The 14,572-nt window shown below is 40.3% G+C and overlaps 1 protein-coding gene across 1 annotated transcript; it reads right to left on the reverse strand.

Moving 5' to 3' along the window:
* Positions 1-971: 971 nt before the first annotated feature.
* On the reverse strand, positions 972-5,420 carry LOC131233859 (cationic amino acid transporter 6, chloroplastic-like). Its single transcript, XM_058230683.1, has 5 exons — positions 4,983-5,420; positions 4,441-4,660; positions 3,101-3,431; positions 2,749-2,983; positions 972-1,754 (listed from the first exon to the last, which is right to left on the reverse strand). Exons 1-5 carry the CDS (start codon positions 5,377-5,379, stop codon positions 1,210-1,212), a joined length of 1,728 nt encoding a protein of 575 aa, XP_058086666.1. The 5' UTR covers positions 5,380-5,420; the 3' UTR covers positions 972-1,209.
* Between the last annotated feature and the right edge of the window lie 9,152 nt (positions 5,421-14,572).

Consider the following 14,572-nt stretch of genomic DNA (forward strand, 5'->3'; position numbering starts at 1 on the left):
GTAGTTCAAATCGAACTGTCCGAATTATGGTTTCACCAAAAAATTAAGCTTATTCGATTGTCTGACTATTGGATTGGTAGGCATTAATTGGGCCACTAAAAATGAAAAACATCCCATGGTCCTATGTCAAGAAACGAGTGTCCACGAATCAGAGGTCAGGATTATTCAACCAATCGTGACTTGGAGACAGTGCATTCTACAATTTAGTCGGTTTAATTTGATATCCACGCGGACAATTTCTAAGAGCCTGCGTGTCAAGTCTTATGCTATGCCGGAGTATCAAATAGCTCCCATTAAAAAAGAAGGGAAAAAAAAAAAAAACAAAAACAAAAGAGGAATTATAAAGTCCTGAATCTCATGATGCATACGGTTCCGTTATCCAGACCGTTGCTTTTATGGGCCCTACTATGGATGGGGTATTCCTGAATGATATCCAACACCGGTGTTTCATAACCCTTTTGCTCAGTGTCCTATTTGTACAGATAGACGGTTAAGAGAAAGCTACATCAACGGTCAGGGAAAAGTCTAAAGATTTGATGGATAGGATTTTCTCAGTAGGAAGTTTTGGTCATTCTCGTCTAAGACGGGTCCCACAAAAGAAACGGCGTGTGACATGCTTCGCGTGTCGCTTTGTAGGCAATGATGGCATCAGGACATTCCCTAATGACTGCCGACCCTGGACACGGGATCTGCAGTATGATAGGGCTTTTTGTACAAGTGGGGCCCAACTTTAGGTAATCCAAGCCGTTGGTCCCAACCAGGTCACCGCAGATGATCAGTGTCCAAAATATCACCTCATTTGGATAATTCTATCCTTTGAATTTTTGACTTGAAACGTTCCACATCCAACTGGAAAAGAGCGACCCAGGTGTGGGCTAGGATCTTTAAGCGCGGAGACTTCTGGGTCATTGGTCCATCCAACGGTCTGGATCTCCGAACAATGGGCCCTCAGGACAAGTTGAAAACACGAGTTCTTTCTACAAGTTGGATGACTTTCCTTTCATTAGCTATATTAGATCACAGAACTGATATTTACAACCCTCCTTTTTGACAGATACGCCATCTCTTTCTACTTTTGGTATTGGAGTAGTAAACTTTGGAACTTTTCCAATACCAAAAGTAGAAAACTGGGTGCATGTATGCAAAAACATGGGTTCATATTTCACCTCACTCCATTAGATGGACATATCTTATCTGCAATGTGGTCAACTAGATTTCTATCTTGATCTGTTGAACGGTTGAGATCCGGGTGCTATCATCCAAATCCATGTCCATTTCATCAGCACCGTACGTTGAGTGGACCCCATAAAGGATATAGAACAAGGTGACCACACAACTCCAGACACCAAACCTCTGGAATGCTATCTTCTTGAGTGTGGTCATGAGGAAGACATTGAGGAAGATGGAGGCTGCAGCTGGCCATGGCATGAGTGGTACCGACCACTCGGCAGGCCTTTGGGTGCATGGGAACCAACGGTGGAAGATTGCGGTGATGGCGATCGATGCCCCACCAAAAAAGACTAGGACCCACCAATTTTCCTTGAGCTTCCATGATAGGGAGAAGGCAATGGAGGTTGATGAGAGGAGGAGGAGGAACATAAGAGTGGGGAGAGGCCGGTTGCTTCCGTGCTTCACGTAACGGTGGTAGATGAGCGCGTTAGCCACCATGTAGAACACAAGAAGGGTGCCGAGTGAGATCATGTCGAGCACTATCTTGAGCTCGGTGAAGAGTGCAATCACAGCAGTGCAAATGCCTGCACCATGAAGGAGATGGATTTTCATGTTCTATAGGGATGTTCATGACTTGGGTTGCTTGCACTTAATTTATCTATTTTTCGAGAGAGATTGTTGAAAAATTCTGTTGAGGGCTGTTTGGAAATACTGAAATCATTGCAAGGAAATATGATTTCCATGGAAAATTATATTTTTGTTTTCTTTAGGGATGTTAATGACTTGGGTTACTTAATTTTATCAATGCTTTTGAGAGAAGCCATTGAAAAATTCTACTGGGGGCTGCTTGGAAATGCTGGAATTGTTATAAGGAAACCTGATTTCCGTGGAAAATCATATTTTTGTGTTCTTTAGGGATGTTAATGACCTGGGTTACTTACATTTGATCTATGTTTTTGAGAGAAACTACGAAAAAATTCTGTTTGGGGCTGTTTGAAAATGCTGAAATCATTATAAGGAGATTTCTGTAGTAAAGCATATTTTTGTGGTCTTTAGGATGTTGCTGATTTGGTTTACTTACATGTTGTCCATGATTTCAAGAGAAACTCTCAAAAAATTGCATTGGGTGCTGTTTGGAAATGCTGAAATCATTGTGAGGAAATATGATTTCCATGGAAAAGCATATGCTGTGTTCTTTAGCATAATTGTCTCAGATTGTAGTAACGCTCGTTGGACACTGACTTAAGAAATTAACATATAATCCGGTGTGATGCCAAGGAACTGCAATTTGGTTGTTTTCACCATATTTGAATAGTTACCACAATTCAATTCGATAGAGCATTCAAATGCACCCTTAGCGATCGAACTTGTTGATGAAAAAAACCCGCTCTAAAAGATTTCCAGAAACAAAGATTTAAAAAAAAAGTCATTTTGAACCTTGGAATGAATGTTGCTAATGAAATCTATCAATGTAATTAATTCCTACCATATACCTTGTTCTTCTTTAATATGTACTTTTCCTTTAATGTTTATCATTTGGCCAGGCTATAAGGAGGAGAATTTCAGACAAATCCTTACCCAAGAAGATTGTAGCATTCATGGGGGTGCCAGTAGAAGGGTGCACCCTTGCCAACCAAAACGGAACGAGCCGAGTCCTCCCGATGACGCACAGGTACCTTGCCTGGCCTAGCATGGCAACCAAGAGAGAAGCCACAATCCCCAAGCTTGCTCCCGCTCCAACGACATTGCCCGCCCATTTCCATCCCGCAATCTTTTGGAAAGCGATCGCATAGGATGCTTCTTGGTCCGATATCTACAAAAATCAGAGAAATTCAAGGACTTCTCAAGAGCTCACCCATGCTAGTACTATTACATTAAATTTCATTTTCATCACTTTTAATAGACAGATTGATGGTTTTGAATCACTGACCTCATTGAAAGGAAGCATCACAGACAACGACAAGCTCATCAGGCAATAAAGAAGGGAGACGATGAGGACGGACCCAGTGATGCCGATGGGTAGGCTCTTTGAAGGGTTCTTGATCTCTTCTGCCATGGTGGACACAGAGTCATAGCCAATATAGCTGAAGTAGACAGTGGCTGCCCCATTGAGAACACCTCTAACACCAAATGGAGCTAACCCTCCAGGCTTTATAAGGTTCTTTGCACTCCCATTGTAAAAGCCAGCAATGATAACAAACCCAAAGAAGATTACATGGAAGACTGTCATCACAAGGTTCAATGTAGAGCTCTCCTTAGTACTGCAAACAAACACCACCCCATCACTCCCAAATCAATGATAATAGACACCCATCAACATCTATTCCAATAATGCTTCATTAACTATAAAAAATAACACTAACTATAATCAAACAACCAAAATAAATCACCCAAAACCCAAATAATGTTTATAATACTAACCAAAAAGGGATCCAAACAGACCAAAAACCAATAAGTAAGCAACTAAATATTCTAAAATTCCCAATATAAACACCCCATTACTCCTAAATCCACTAAAACAGAAGCCCATCATGATCTAATCCAATAATGCATGCTGCAGTAACAATACAAAATAACACTAGCTATGATCAAAACACCAAAATACATCACTCCATAAACCCATATATATATATATATATATATATATATTATAATATTTCAACAAAACAAGTATCCACACAATCCAAAAATTAATAAATAAGCAACTAAATATTAAAAAAAATCCCAATAAAACACCTCATTACCCACAAATCCATTATTATAGAAACTCATCAAGATCTGATCCAATAATGCTATTATAATAACAATACGAAATAACACTAACTACAATCAAAATACCAAAATAAATCACCCCATAACCCCAAATATTTTTATAATATTTCAACCAAGCAAGGATCCACAACATCCAAAAATTCTAAATTTCCCAATACAAACACCCCATAACTCCAAATCCATTATAATAAAAACCCATCAAGATCTATTCGAGTAATGGTAAAATAGTAGTATAAAATGATGATAACCATACAAAAATACGTCACCCCATAACCCATAATTATTATAATACTAACCAAACAAGCATTCAAACAGTCCAAAATCAGAAAATGAGTATTTAAACATTTAAATTTCCCACTTAATCTTAATCAAACAAGATCGTACAAAGATGAAAAGAATTGCAAAACAAAACACCCAAAAACATGCCAAAAAGATACAGTAATAAATAATAATAAAAAAAGAAATACAAAAGTAAGATGGGGTAGTGAGAAATCTAACCTATGGCAGAGACAGACAGTGATTAGAAGAATAAGAGCCACAGCAATGAAATCCAACGTATCGTATCCCTTTGCCAATCCACCCACTTCAACCCTCCATGACTTTGGATCTCCTCCAAATGCACAGCACAAATACTCCGTGAAACTCCTCGCCACCGCGGCATTCGACAGCACATACTCCATCAGTATATTTGCTCCGCCGAAGTATCCCACAAACTCCCCTACACCCATTCGAGAAACATGATAAATCCAATCTAAACACCTGTTGGCTGTGTTTGGATGCACAGCTAAATTGAATTGCAAGCATTCCATTTAATCGGTCTAGAAAGAACTTGAAAATAACACAACTGCATTTTGGAGCATATTCTGCCAATACGAATGCTAACGAAGGGAATCACAATTTGGTTACTTCTACTTCATTAGAGTAATAGTTGCACCTCCATTTGATAGCGCATCCAAACACAACCCAAACAGATCAAAGGAAAACAAGATAAATGAGAAAACAATGAAGTACTTGTACTTCTACTAGGAGTGTTCATATACCAAATGTCACTCTTAGGTAACTGAAGGCACCGCCCGCGACAGGTATCTCGACAGAGAATTCTGTGTAACACAAAGAAGAGAGGAGAGCGGATATGCCAGCGACGATGTATGAAATGAAGACGGCGGGACCGGAGACGTTATGTGCGATGTTACCCGTCGTGACGAAGACTCCAACACCAAGCATGCCACCTACACCAAGTGCAACAAGATCATACCACTCAAGCTTCCTCTTCATTTCTGCACCTGATCTTAGCCTCACTTGGGTTAGCTCTTCAGTTGGGGTCCATGTAGCTAGCATTCTCTTTCTGAGCTTTTGAGGGGTCTGAGAGAGGGATTGGAGATAGGCTGAGATGGAGGAGATGCTTTGGGATGATGATGAGGGTGTTGGAGTGGCCATGTTTGGATGGGATTTTGCAATGTGTGCTCTTTGGGTTTTTGGGTGTCCATGCAATGGGTTTATAAGAAGGCTTTTAAAAGGAAGATTTATTATTATTATTATTTTCAAGTGGGCCTCAGGGAGATTGGTTCTTCTACAAGTCATGTCATAATAGCTTATTCTACAAGCATGCGTGTGGGGCCCATCGTGGTATTTTTTATGACATCCACTCCGACCATCAGGTGTGCCCCTTCAAGTTAACCACGTGTTCTGAAAATCAAGCCCATCCAAAGCTCAGGTGGGCCTATCATTTAAAATAATCATTCCACCTCTAAAATCACATGGTGTGGCCCACTGAAATTCGGAATGGGAGGAATTTTGGAATGCCCATTCATCTTGGTGGGTCACATCTAATGAATGGATCGGATGACCTATTTAAAATATGGTGGAACCCATGCACAATCTAGAAGGTTTTCATTGCAGGTCGCCTTCCCAACCGTTTCCTTGGTGCCTGTAGTTAGTATCGAACTAATTTTTGAGAAATGGGATGAACATGAAGGGACTGACCTTATGGACGGAGTGGATGTGGGCCCTACATCACAGTGGGCCGTACATTTGTTATTGTATGATGAGCATATTCTACAAACACGTGTGGAGGTACCGGCCCCTACAGTCTAGATTTCGGAGAGGAAAGTGTCGGCGGAGTTTTTTTTTTGAGTAAGAGGCTCGCGAGCCTCTCTTGAGATGGGAACATTGGGCCACCATGTAGGCAGGCCATGGCCCAAACCGTCACTATGTTATGGTTGTCATGGCGGTTTGATGGGCGTGATTTCGGCTCCTTGATGTGGACCGTTGCTTTTTTGAGGATCAACCTTTTCTTACCCGTCGATTTGTAGTTTAACTGTTTCGATGGCCCTGGAAGTGGGCCACACGCATGCGTGCTTAAGTAGACGCCGGATGCTGAAAGGGGCACGCGACAAAGCTCACGTACCATGTTGTCCTGATCGTCCTTGGATCGCGTAAACGCAATAACAGTTTCGTCCTTGGATTCCTTAAAGAAAATAAAAGTAAATTCATATAAGTTCCTGTGAATTTCCAAGGACGTGGATTGGGTACTGGTCCCGCCTCCCTCCCTCTTGGCAGAATTTGAGTCGGCAGATAACTATTGTACCAGATAAGCCTCGGACGCGGATTTCCTCCAAAGCCTTTCCCATGAAGTTCCTAGGGAGAGGCCTACTGCGATGTTTGTGAGACATCCACCTGTCAATCCGTTTTTCGAACTCATTTTAAGGCACGCGACCAAAAATTAGGTGTATCAAAAACTCAAATGGGCCACACGAGAGGAAACATTGGGGATTCAGTGAGCACCGTTGAAACAATCCTATGGCTATAAAAGTTTTGTATCAGGATTTTTCTTTAATTTTTTTTTCACTTCATCCCAGTGTTATTGACCTTATAAACGGTTTGGATGGCATATAAGCCTCAAGGTTGAGCCCAGGAAGGTTTCAACAGTAGGAATTTCTTTTTCCAAATTTTCCTCTAGTGTGACCCACTTGAGTTATGGATCCATCTCATTTTTGGTCGCATGTTCTAAAATAAGCTCAAAATCCAGATTGACAGGGTAGATTTTACAGAAGCATCACGGTGGGTCCCACCCCACAACCTTGCGCAGGAACTTCCTGCTGAAGGTTTTCTCAGGAAATCCGCGTCCTGGATTTGAAATCCTTCTACCCTGGATTGAAAATCAACTTTAATCCAAAAGTAGTCATGTATGCTGTATGTATAGGGGGTTGAATTTAATTACTAAATCAACTTTAATATCTCTAATTAGGGAACATATGTAATGTTTGACACAATGGTTGTAATAAGCCCGCTTAAATATATACTTCGCCTAAAAATGACGAAATTCCAAGTCTTGGATGAGCCACAAGGACGAGATCATGTCCGAGTGACTAACCAATTATTTTTAACTGTTGATCTAAATGGACAATGTTCAGACAGCGTTGATCATCATATTAAAGAAATTATAGTGATCCACTTATTGGTACCACTATTTTTCTAGACATTTTTTGAACTCCAACTCTACTCCCTCTTCATTTGCTATGATTTTGGCCTGGAGCCATTGTTGATCTTTTGGGCCCATATGGATTCTTGCTTTATAAATCTTGGATTGATCTTATTACATGTTTGTTTTAAATTATTTATCTGGGGGCATCTAGCGATTACAATTTATGACTCCATCTACTACATCCTTATCTATAAAAAATCATTACTCTCCTGAAAATGTGTTATTACTTCTTCCCAACCCCAAATGAAATTCTCCAACGGTCATTTTGTTGCCATTTGAATGCATTTGGATACTAACCATCTTACAATAAGTATTAACTGTTTTTTCATCATATATATTTGGATCCTACTTAGGTGTACTTGTGTATTCATATTTTTTTTAGAAATGATCAAGCAAACAATATATTTATGAATATTAGAATTCCTTTCCCAATCTTAAAAAAAAATGGTGATCTAAAGTCACCAATTTAAAATTGACAGCTACCAAGATTTATAGGTCCCTTACAACTAGAATGTCCCATCTTCGAGATGGCTCCTCAATAACCATGAGTTACAATGTTACAACCAGGCTTCAACATGTGAGGTTCTACTGTCTCGGAGGTCCAAAATGACATTGTGTAACTCAAGGGAAATGGAAATAAAATGGCACAATAAGTAATAAGATGAGGGTATGTAGACAGATGTTTCAATCATGTGCAATAAAAAAACAAGAATTATGCCAACCAAGAGAGTTAAATCAAATTGAAGGCTATATAAAAGAGTAAATGAAAAGTCCAAAAGGACACGGGAAGGCAGTAAAAGAAAACTGGATGACTTTTGATTTAACTGAGAATATATCCTTGATAGAGATGGCAGATCAAGATCCAAACATTAGGATAAGACTTGTATGACAACGACAACAATGATAATGACATTGATAAACTAACTTTGATCCCATTGTGGTGTGATTTAAATAATAAATCGTAATCATATAAACATGCAAAAACTCATAGTTAATAGGAGAAATATTGAGAGATGAACATCTCAAGCCCCTAAACATTAACATAGCAAGGAACTTGGAGATGAATCCCTCACTCTGCCTATCCATTCAAATATTATTTCATGATTCATCTTTATCCTGTTGAAAGAAATTGACTATAATATTTATTTCCATTTTAGAGAAATTTTCATGCTCATTTCTTTTAATGAAATTTTATTTGCAAGCTATCCTTTGGTCCATTTGAAAAGAAACTAATGGTCTGGAATTTCATAATTTGGCTATGTTGAGAAAGCATTGTATTTTAGAGAAATAGAGGTAAGGTTCTTAGTTTAGCGTCCACACTTGGAATTTAAAATGGAGATGTTAAAAATGTTTGGTGGAGCCTAAGGTTATATTTGTCAAGGTGATCTCTCGTTGTCTTGGGTGGTATCTTGCTTTTTCTTCGTTTTGTGAATAAATTTATTATTGCTTCTAAAAAAAATATCTACAATTTTTGATGCAAGTAGCTAGCAGCAAGGTTTTTCATACAAATAGCTTTTTAAGGTGGCTTAAACTTTTAACAACTCAATTATCAAGTCAACGGGATTTTGAATTGCAAAGAAATTAATAAGGGTATACTCATAAGAATTTTTAAATATTGAGAAAAAATAATTTTATTGGTATCAAACTTATTTCCTTATAATACTGAAGAAAACCTACAAATCAGAAAATGTTGAATACTTTAAACACAACCACTTATTTCATAGATCCTAAAGACAATTCCCTATGAATATTTAAGAAAATCTTCAAATATTAGATTGAGTTTAAATCAATTTTAATTAATTTTAAATCAATATATAATTTTTTAAGATAATAAAAATCCTACCAACGAAGATTTGGCCTAAAATAACAAAAACAGTATGCCACATACACTTAAAATCCTTAATCATATATTTCACATTAAGCTCTAATATTTCACAAATGACAAATGTAATATATGACATTTAAGCCCCAAATTTGTTACTTGTAATCTATGCGCATTTAAAGTAGATTTTTGAGGACGTGGACTAGGTATTGTTCCTCATTCTTTCGTCCTATCGTGTAGTTTAATTGGGTAGCAAGTCACTGTTAAAGATGAGTCCACGCAGATTGAAATTTATTTGGCTGATCAGTACGTGCTTGACCAACCCCACCTCTAATAGGGTCCTAACATCCAATCAAATTTTATCATATTACATGAAGGGAGCTTGTTCCAAGCAAGGGCAATACTCAATCTATGTTCATTTCTAAGTGATTAAACAAATGTGGATTAGTTACTACCCTTACCTGGACAAGGCTTCCTCCTCTCATGTTGTGGGATTTTAGTTTCTCTCTAAGTATGTTTGAAAGTTGTTTAGTACATTTCCTACACACACACATATAGAAAATGTACCAAACAACTTTCAAACATACTTTGTATGGGCTTTATCTCTAACCACAACCCGCTGTCCAATCAAATCCTACCACATCAGCGGCAAAAGGAGCTCGGTCCAGGTAGGGGCAATACTCAATCCTTGTTTTGATTAAATGTCCAGACATTTTCAGAACTCCAGCTCTACTCTATACATTTTCTAGGTTCCGATCCTGGGATGCTACAAGGAGGATTTTCAACATCATTCTATTAATAAGCATAACCAAAGGCATAACCCACAAACAACAACCAAAAACTCCATCACATTTCCACTATAATAAAAAACTTTACAAGTACAATGAGCATAAGGAAATACAATGATGATAGACCAAAAGCTCCAAAAGATCATCTCGCGCCCAAGCCTCGTGACTGCGATTCAACGTCACCGCACGCATAGCGGTCGTGCATAAGCTTATAAAGCTTAGAGGATGGTGAAAGTGTATGCTCGAGGTGATAATGTAGTTATGCAATATCAATAATGCGGAACAAGTCGATGAATGCCAAGAATACCATTAGTGTACCAAGGCCATGCGGTGCAAGGAATGATGTCGGTCATACCAAGGCCATGCAATGCGAAATGCAACTCAAGCATACAAATCCTCATCTAAGTCCACATGTCAATACAACTCAAAAATCTGGGATATCATCGGGGTCTAGTACACTCCAAGCCAGATTGCCGCCCCATCGCGCGCAATAAGGTGAGTGGAAAAGACCTCACTATCCGCCTGCCAATATCGGGCTCGGCTCGTCAATAGCGGACCCATTCCTCGAGCTAGACTCAGCCTAGCATTGCCCTCTACTCTCGGGCGGGTAAGGCCGCACCCCCTTCCAACCGATCACGACACGGTGGAAAGCGCAACCGTCGATAATCGGCACTCGGCGCTCATGCATCCACTCGGTCTAGACGTTGGAGCAACCTCCGGTACCATAAGGGTTTAGGAACTTTCACCCAGGGGATATCTATCGCACCCCATGTAGAAAGTATTTTCGTATCCAATCACCGCCAACCACGATACGTGCTGGAGGCTACGACCCGATGTCGCTAGGGCGTATAACCATATCACATAATGCGAATGCATGAATCACACTATCCGTCATACGGCAATCCTGCGCGTATCGTGCGCTCATGTAGGGCAACACCCCTGTCGGGGCCCAAACAATCTGCCCAAAGGCATATGCGATGATCGAGTCATTCCTCATATCAAGCATACGGATGATGCATATGGTCATGAATCATGGAACTAAACATGCTAAATATGATGGATGATAATCATAACGAAGATGGGCCTAGACGGCCTACACATAACACGCATGGGCCCAACAATGGGCCCTAGGAAAAGGCATAATGCAGACATTTAACCAACATTATACTTGCAATGTGGACGTCAAACCAACATTGCTCCCAAGGCACGACTGTCATAAATCATGTTGGGATTGCACATTGCAATGGACCTTTGGTATATCCCATTGGGCCTTCAATACATCAAATGGGCCGTATCATATGGGCCTATATTCATTAAGTGGGCCACATCAATGGGCTGCACCAATGGGCCTTATGTACATTGCAATGGGCTATAACCGGTGGGCCTAAGAGTGCATCAAATGGGCCTAATCTTATGGGCCTTATGTGTATCAAATGGGCCACACCAATGGGGCCCCAAATGCACATCAAATGGGCCTCAACCCATAGGCCCCAATACGTCTTAATGGGCCTTAAACCATGGGCCCTTAATACCTCAAATGGGCCTCGACCCATTGGCCTTACATGCATATCAAAGTGGGCCTCAATCATGGGCCACAAGTAACTGAGGTGGGCCTCCCACCAATAAATATTATGTTAAATATGATATAATATAATATAATATTATATATATATATATAATACATATGATATTATATATAATATAATATTATATATATATATATATATATATATAAATATACACACACGCACACACCACACACGCACGCACGCACACACACATGCACGCATAAGGGCCCCCAACTGTGAACATCACAGTGGCCCCACACAATCATCACAGTGGGCTCCCCGTCCGTGCAGACGGTGGACATTAACGCATACATTTTGTGGGCTCCATGTGGGGCCCACCGTAATGTTTACTTTCCATCCAACCGGTTGATAAGGCGAGTGGGCCGAGGTGGAGGGTGGGAGCAATGTTCACCCAGATCCAAAACTTCGTGGACCCCAAATGGGTTTCAAAGGTAGAGGTTCAATCCCACTGCTCCCTACTGATGTGGGCCACTGAGTCTTGGATGTGAATTTTGGGGTGGGCCCATGTCAGGGGGGACCCCATGAACGGTTTAGATGGTATATAAACATCAAGGTGGGGCCACACCACGGCCGTGGGTGGCTGGACGCACGTCCGTCCGCCGACGCCGCGCAGTGCGCCTGCTCGACCAGAGCGCTGTGTTGCCCTTTATTTTTATTTTTGATTTCATGATTTCCAGTGGTTTTCGCAGCAGGGGTCCACATCTAGAATCCACTCCGTTCAATGGCTCTCCATGCCTCACGACACAAAACAAGCCCAATATTGGGCCTGTTTCGATGTATAGAAGTGATAGAGGATGTTTCAATGGTATGCCCACTTTTGCCATGTTATGGCCCGCCGGAAAATCTGATTGGTCTCATCTTTTGGCTCAACGCCTAAAACCATCTTGGGAAAGGAATGAACGGCATGGATTTAATACATACATCAAGGTGGGGCCTACATGAGTGGGCCACCCAAAGCCTTGAACCAAGCTAGCATTTATGTTTTCCCAAAAAAAACGTCCAGCGTCCAGGGACGCTGGACGGTCTGCCATACAAGGTGGGCCTGCTCAGGTGGGCCACCACTGATGAATGGTGTGGGTACTACACATATAAGGTGGGCCCCACTAATAAATAAACAAAATACATGCTTCATGGTGGGGTCCATTCAAGTGGGGGTCCATTCAAGTGGGCCACACGACCTCAATATCACCACAAAATAAAATAAAAATAAAAGAGAGAGAGGTAGAGAGTAAGACCGTGTGATGGAGGGACCCCGGCACTATGGGCCCTCCCTTGCACTAAATCATACATCAAGTGGGTCCCATTACATGTGGGTCCATTAAAATTAAATCCAACGGTGGAGATCCCTTCTCCACTAAATTGAACGGTCTAGATGACCCTAAATATGCAAGAAAATAAACATCATGATGGGGTCCATGGAGAATGGCCCCATCATGGAACAATCATGATGATCCAAGTGGGCCATCGGCCACATCTTAGGGTCCAAAGTGAGATCCAAACCATTGATCGGTTGGCCTCACTTGGCCCATCTTTAAAATATCAAAATCTATCCTATCAAGGCACCCACCACTTGACCTTCTTGCTCCCTTGGCTTCCTTAGCTCCTTATGCTCCTCTTTGATGGAGGAAGATGAAAAATGGATAGTTGAGATGAGAGATGAATGGGTAGGAAAGGTGGGCCTTACAAATGAAATTTCTCACCATGGGAAGGCTTGGAGAAGTTCATACGTATGGTGCTCTCTTGCTTAGATTGGATTTGAAAAAATGAATAAGAGAGAGAGTTGTAAAGGGAGAGAGAGAGGGAGTGATGGGTGATGGAGTGATGGATGGGAGAGAGGGATGGGTGTAAGAGCTCTTTTTGACTTTTTTGGCAAAATGTGTAAGAGGAGTTATGGGTTGTAAGAAACTTTTTGACTTTTGGGGCTTGCTTGGGAAAGGGTGAAAGTTGATGTGTACTTGACATGATGGGATTGATGGGATTGATTGATTGATGTGGCACCTTGAAGAGATTCTCTCGGGATTCGCGCACGCGGCGTTTCCTCACACCGAACGCTGGCCCACAACTCCCAACCAGAGCATCGCCTCGGCGCGCCACACACACACACACACACAGAGAGAGAGCCTATAAAGTATGTTTGAAAGTTGTTTAGTACATTTCCTACACACACACATATAGAAAATGTACCAAACAACTTTCAAACATACTTTGTATGGGCTTTATCTCTAACCACAACCCGCTGTCCAATCAAATCCTACACATCAGCGGCAAAAGGAGCTCGGTCTAGGTAGGGACAATACTCAATCCTTGTTTTGATTAAATGTCCAGACATTTTTAGAACTTCAGCTCTACTCTCTACATTTTCTATTATTTTGGTGTGGAGTCGTTCATTGATCTTTTGAGCTCATCTGGATTCTTTCTTTATTAATCATGAATTGGCTTAATTAGTTGTTTACTTTAAATTACTTATTTGGAGGCATCAAGGGATTACAATTTATGACTTCAACTACTACTTCTTAGTCTTCAAAAATCATGATTGAAAATCCTTCTGAAAATGTGTTATAATTTCTCTCAACCCTAGTTGAAATTCTCTAACAATCATATTATTGTCATTTGAATGCAATTAGATACCGTCCAATCACACTACAATAAGTATAATTATTTTTTTATCATATACATTTCGATCCTAATTAGGTGTACTTAAGTATTCCTAGTTTTTAAAAATTATTTACTTTTATGAATATTAGAATTTGTCTCTCAATCTTTATAAAAATAGTGATCTAATATCACTAATTTAAGATTGACCACTCCCAAGATTCATAAGTCCCTTAAAAGTAGAATTTTCCATCATCCAGATGGCTCCTTAGTAACCATCAATTATAAAGTTATAACCAAAATTCAAAATATAAGGTTTTACCGTCTCCGTGCTCCAAAAAGATTTGCATAACTC

This window comes from Magnolia sinica, chromosome 18 (assembly GCF_029962835.1).
Source record: "Magnolia sinica isolate HGM2019 chromosome 18, MsV1, whole genome shotgun sequence".
NCBI lineage: Eukaryota > Viridiplantae > Streptophyta > Magnoliopsida > Magnoliales > Magnoliaceae > Magnolia > Magnolia sinica.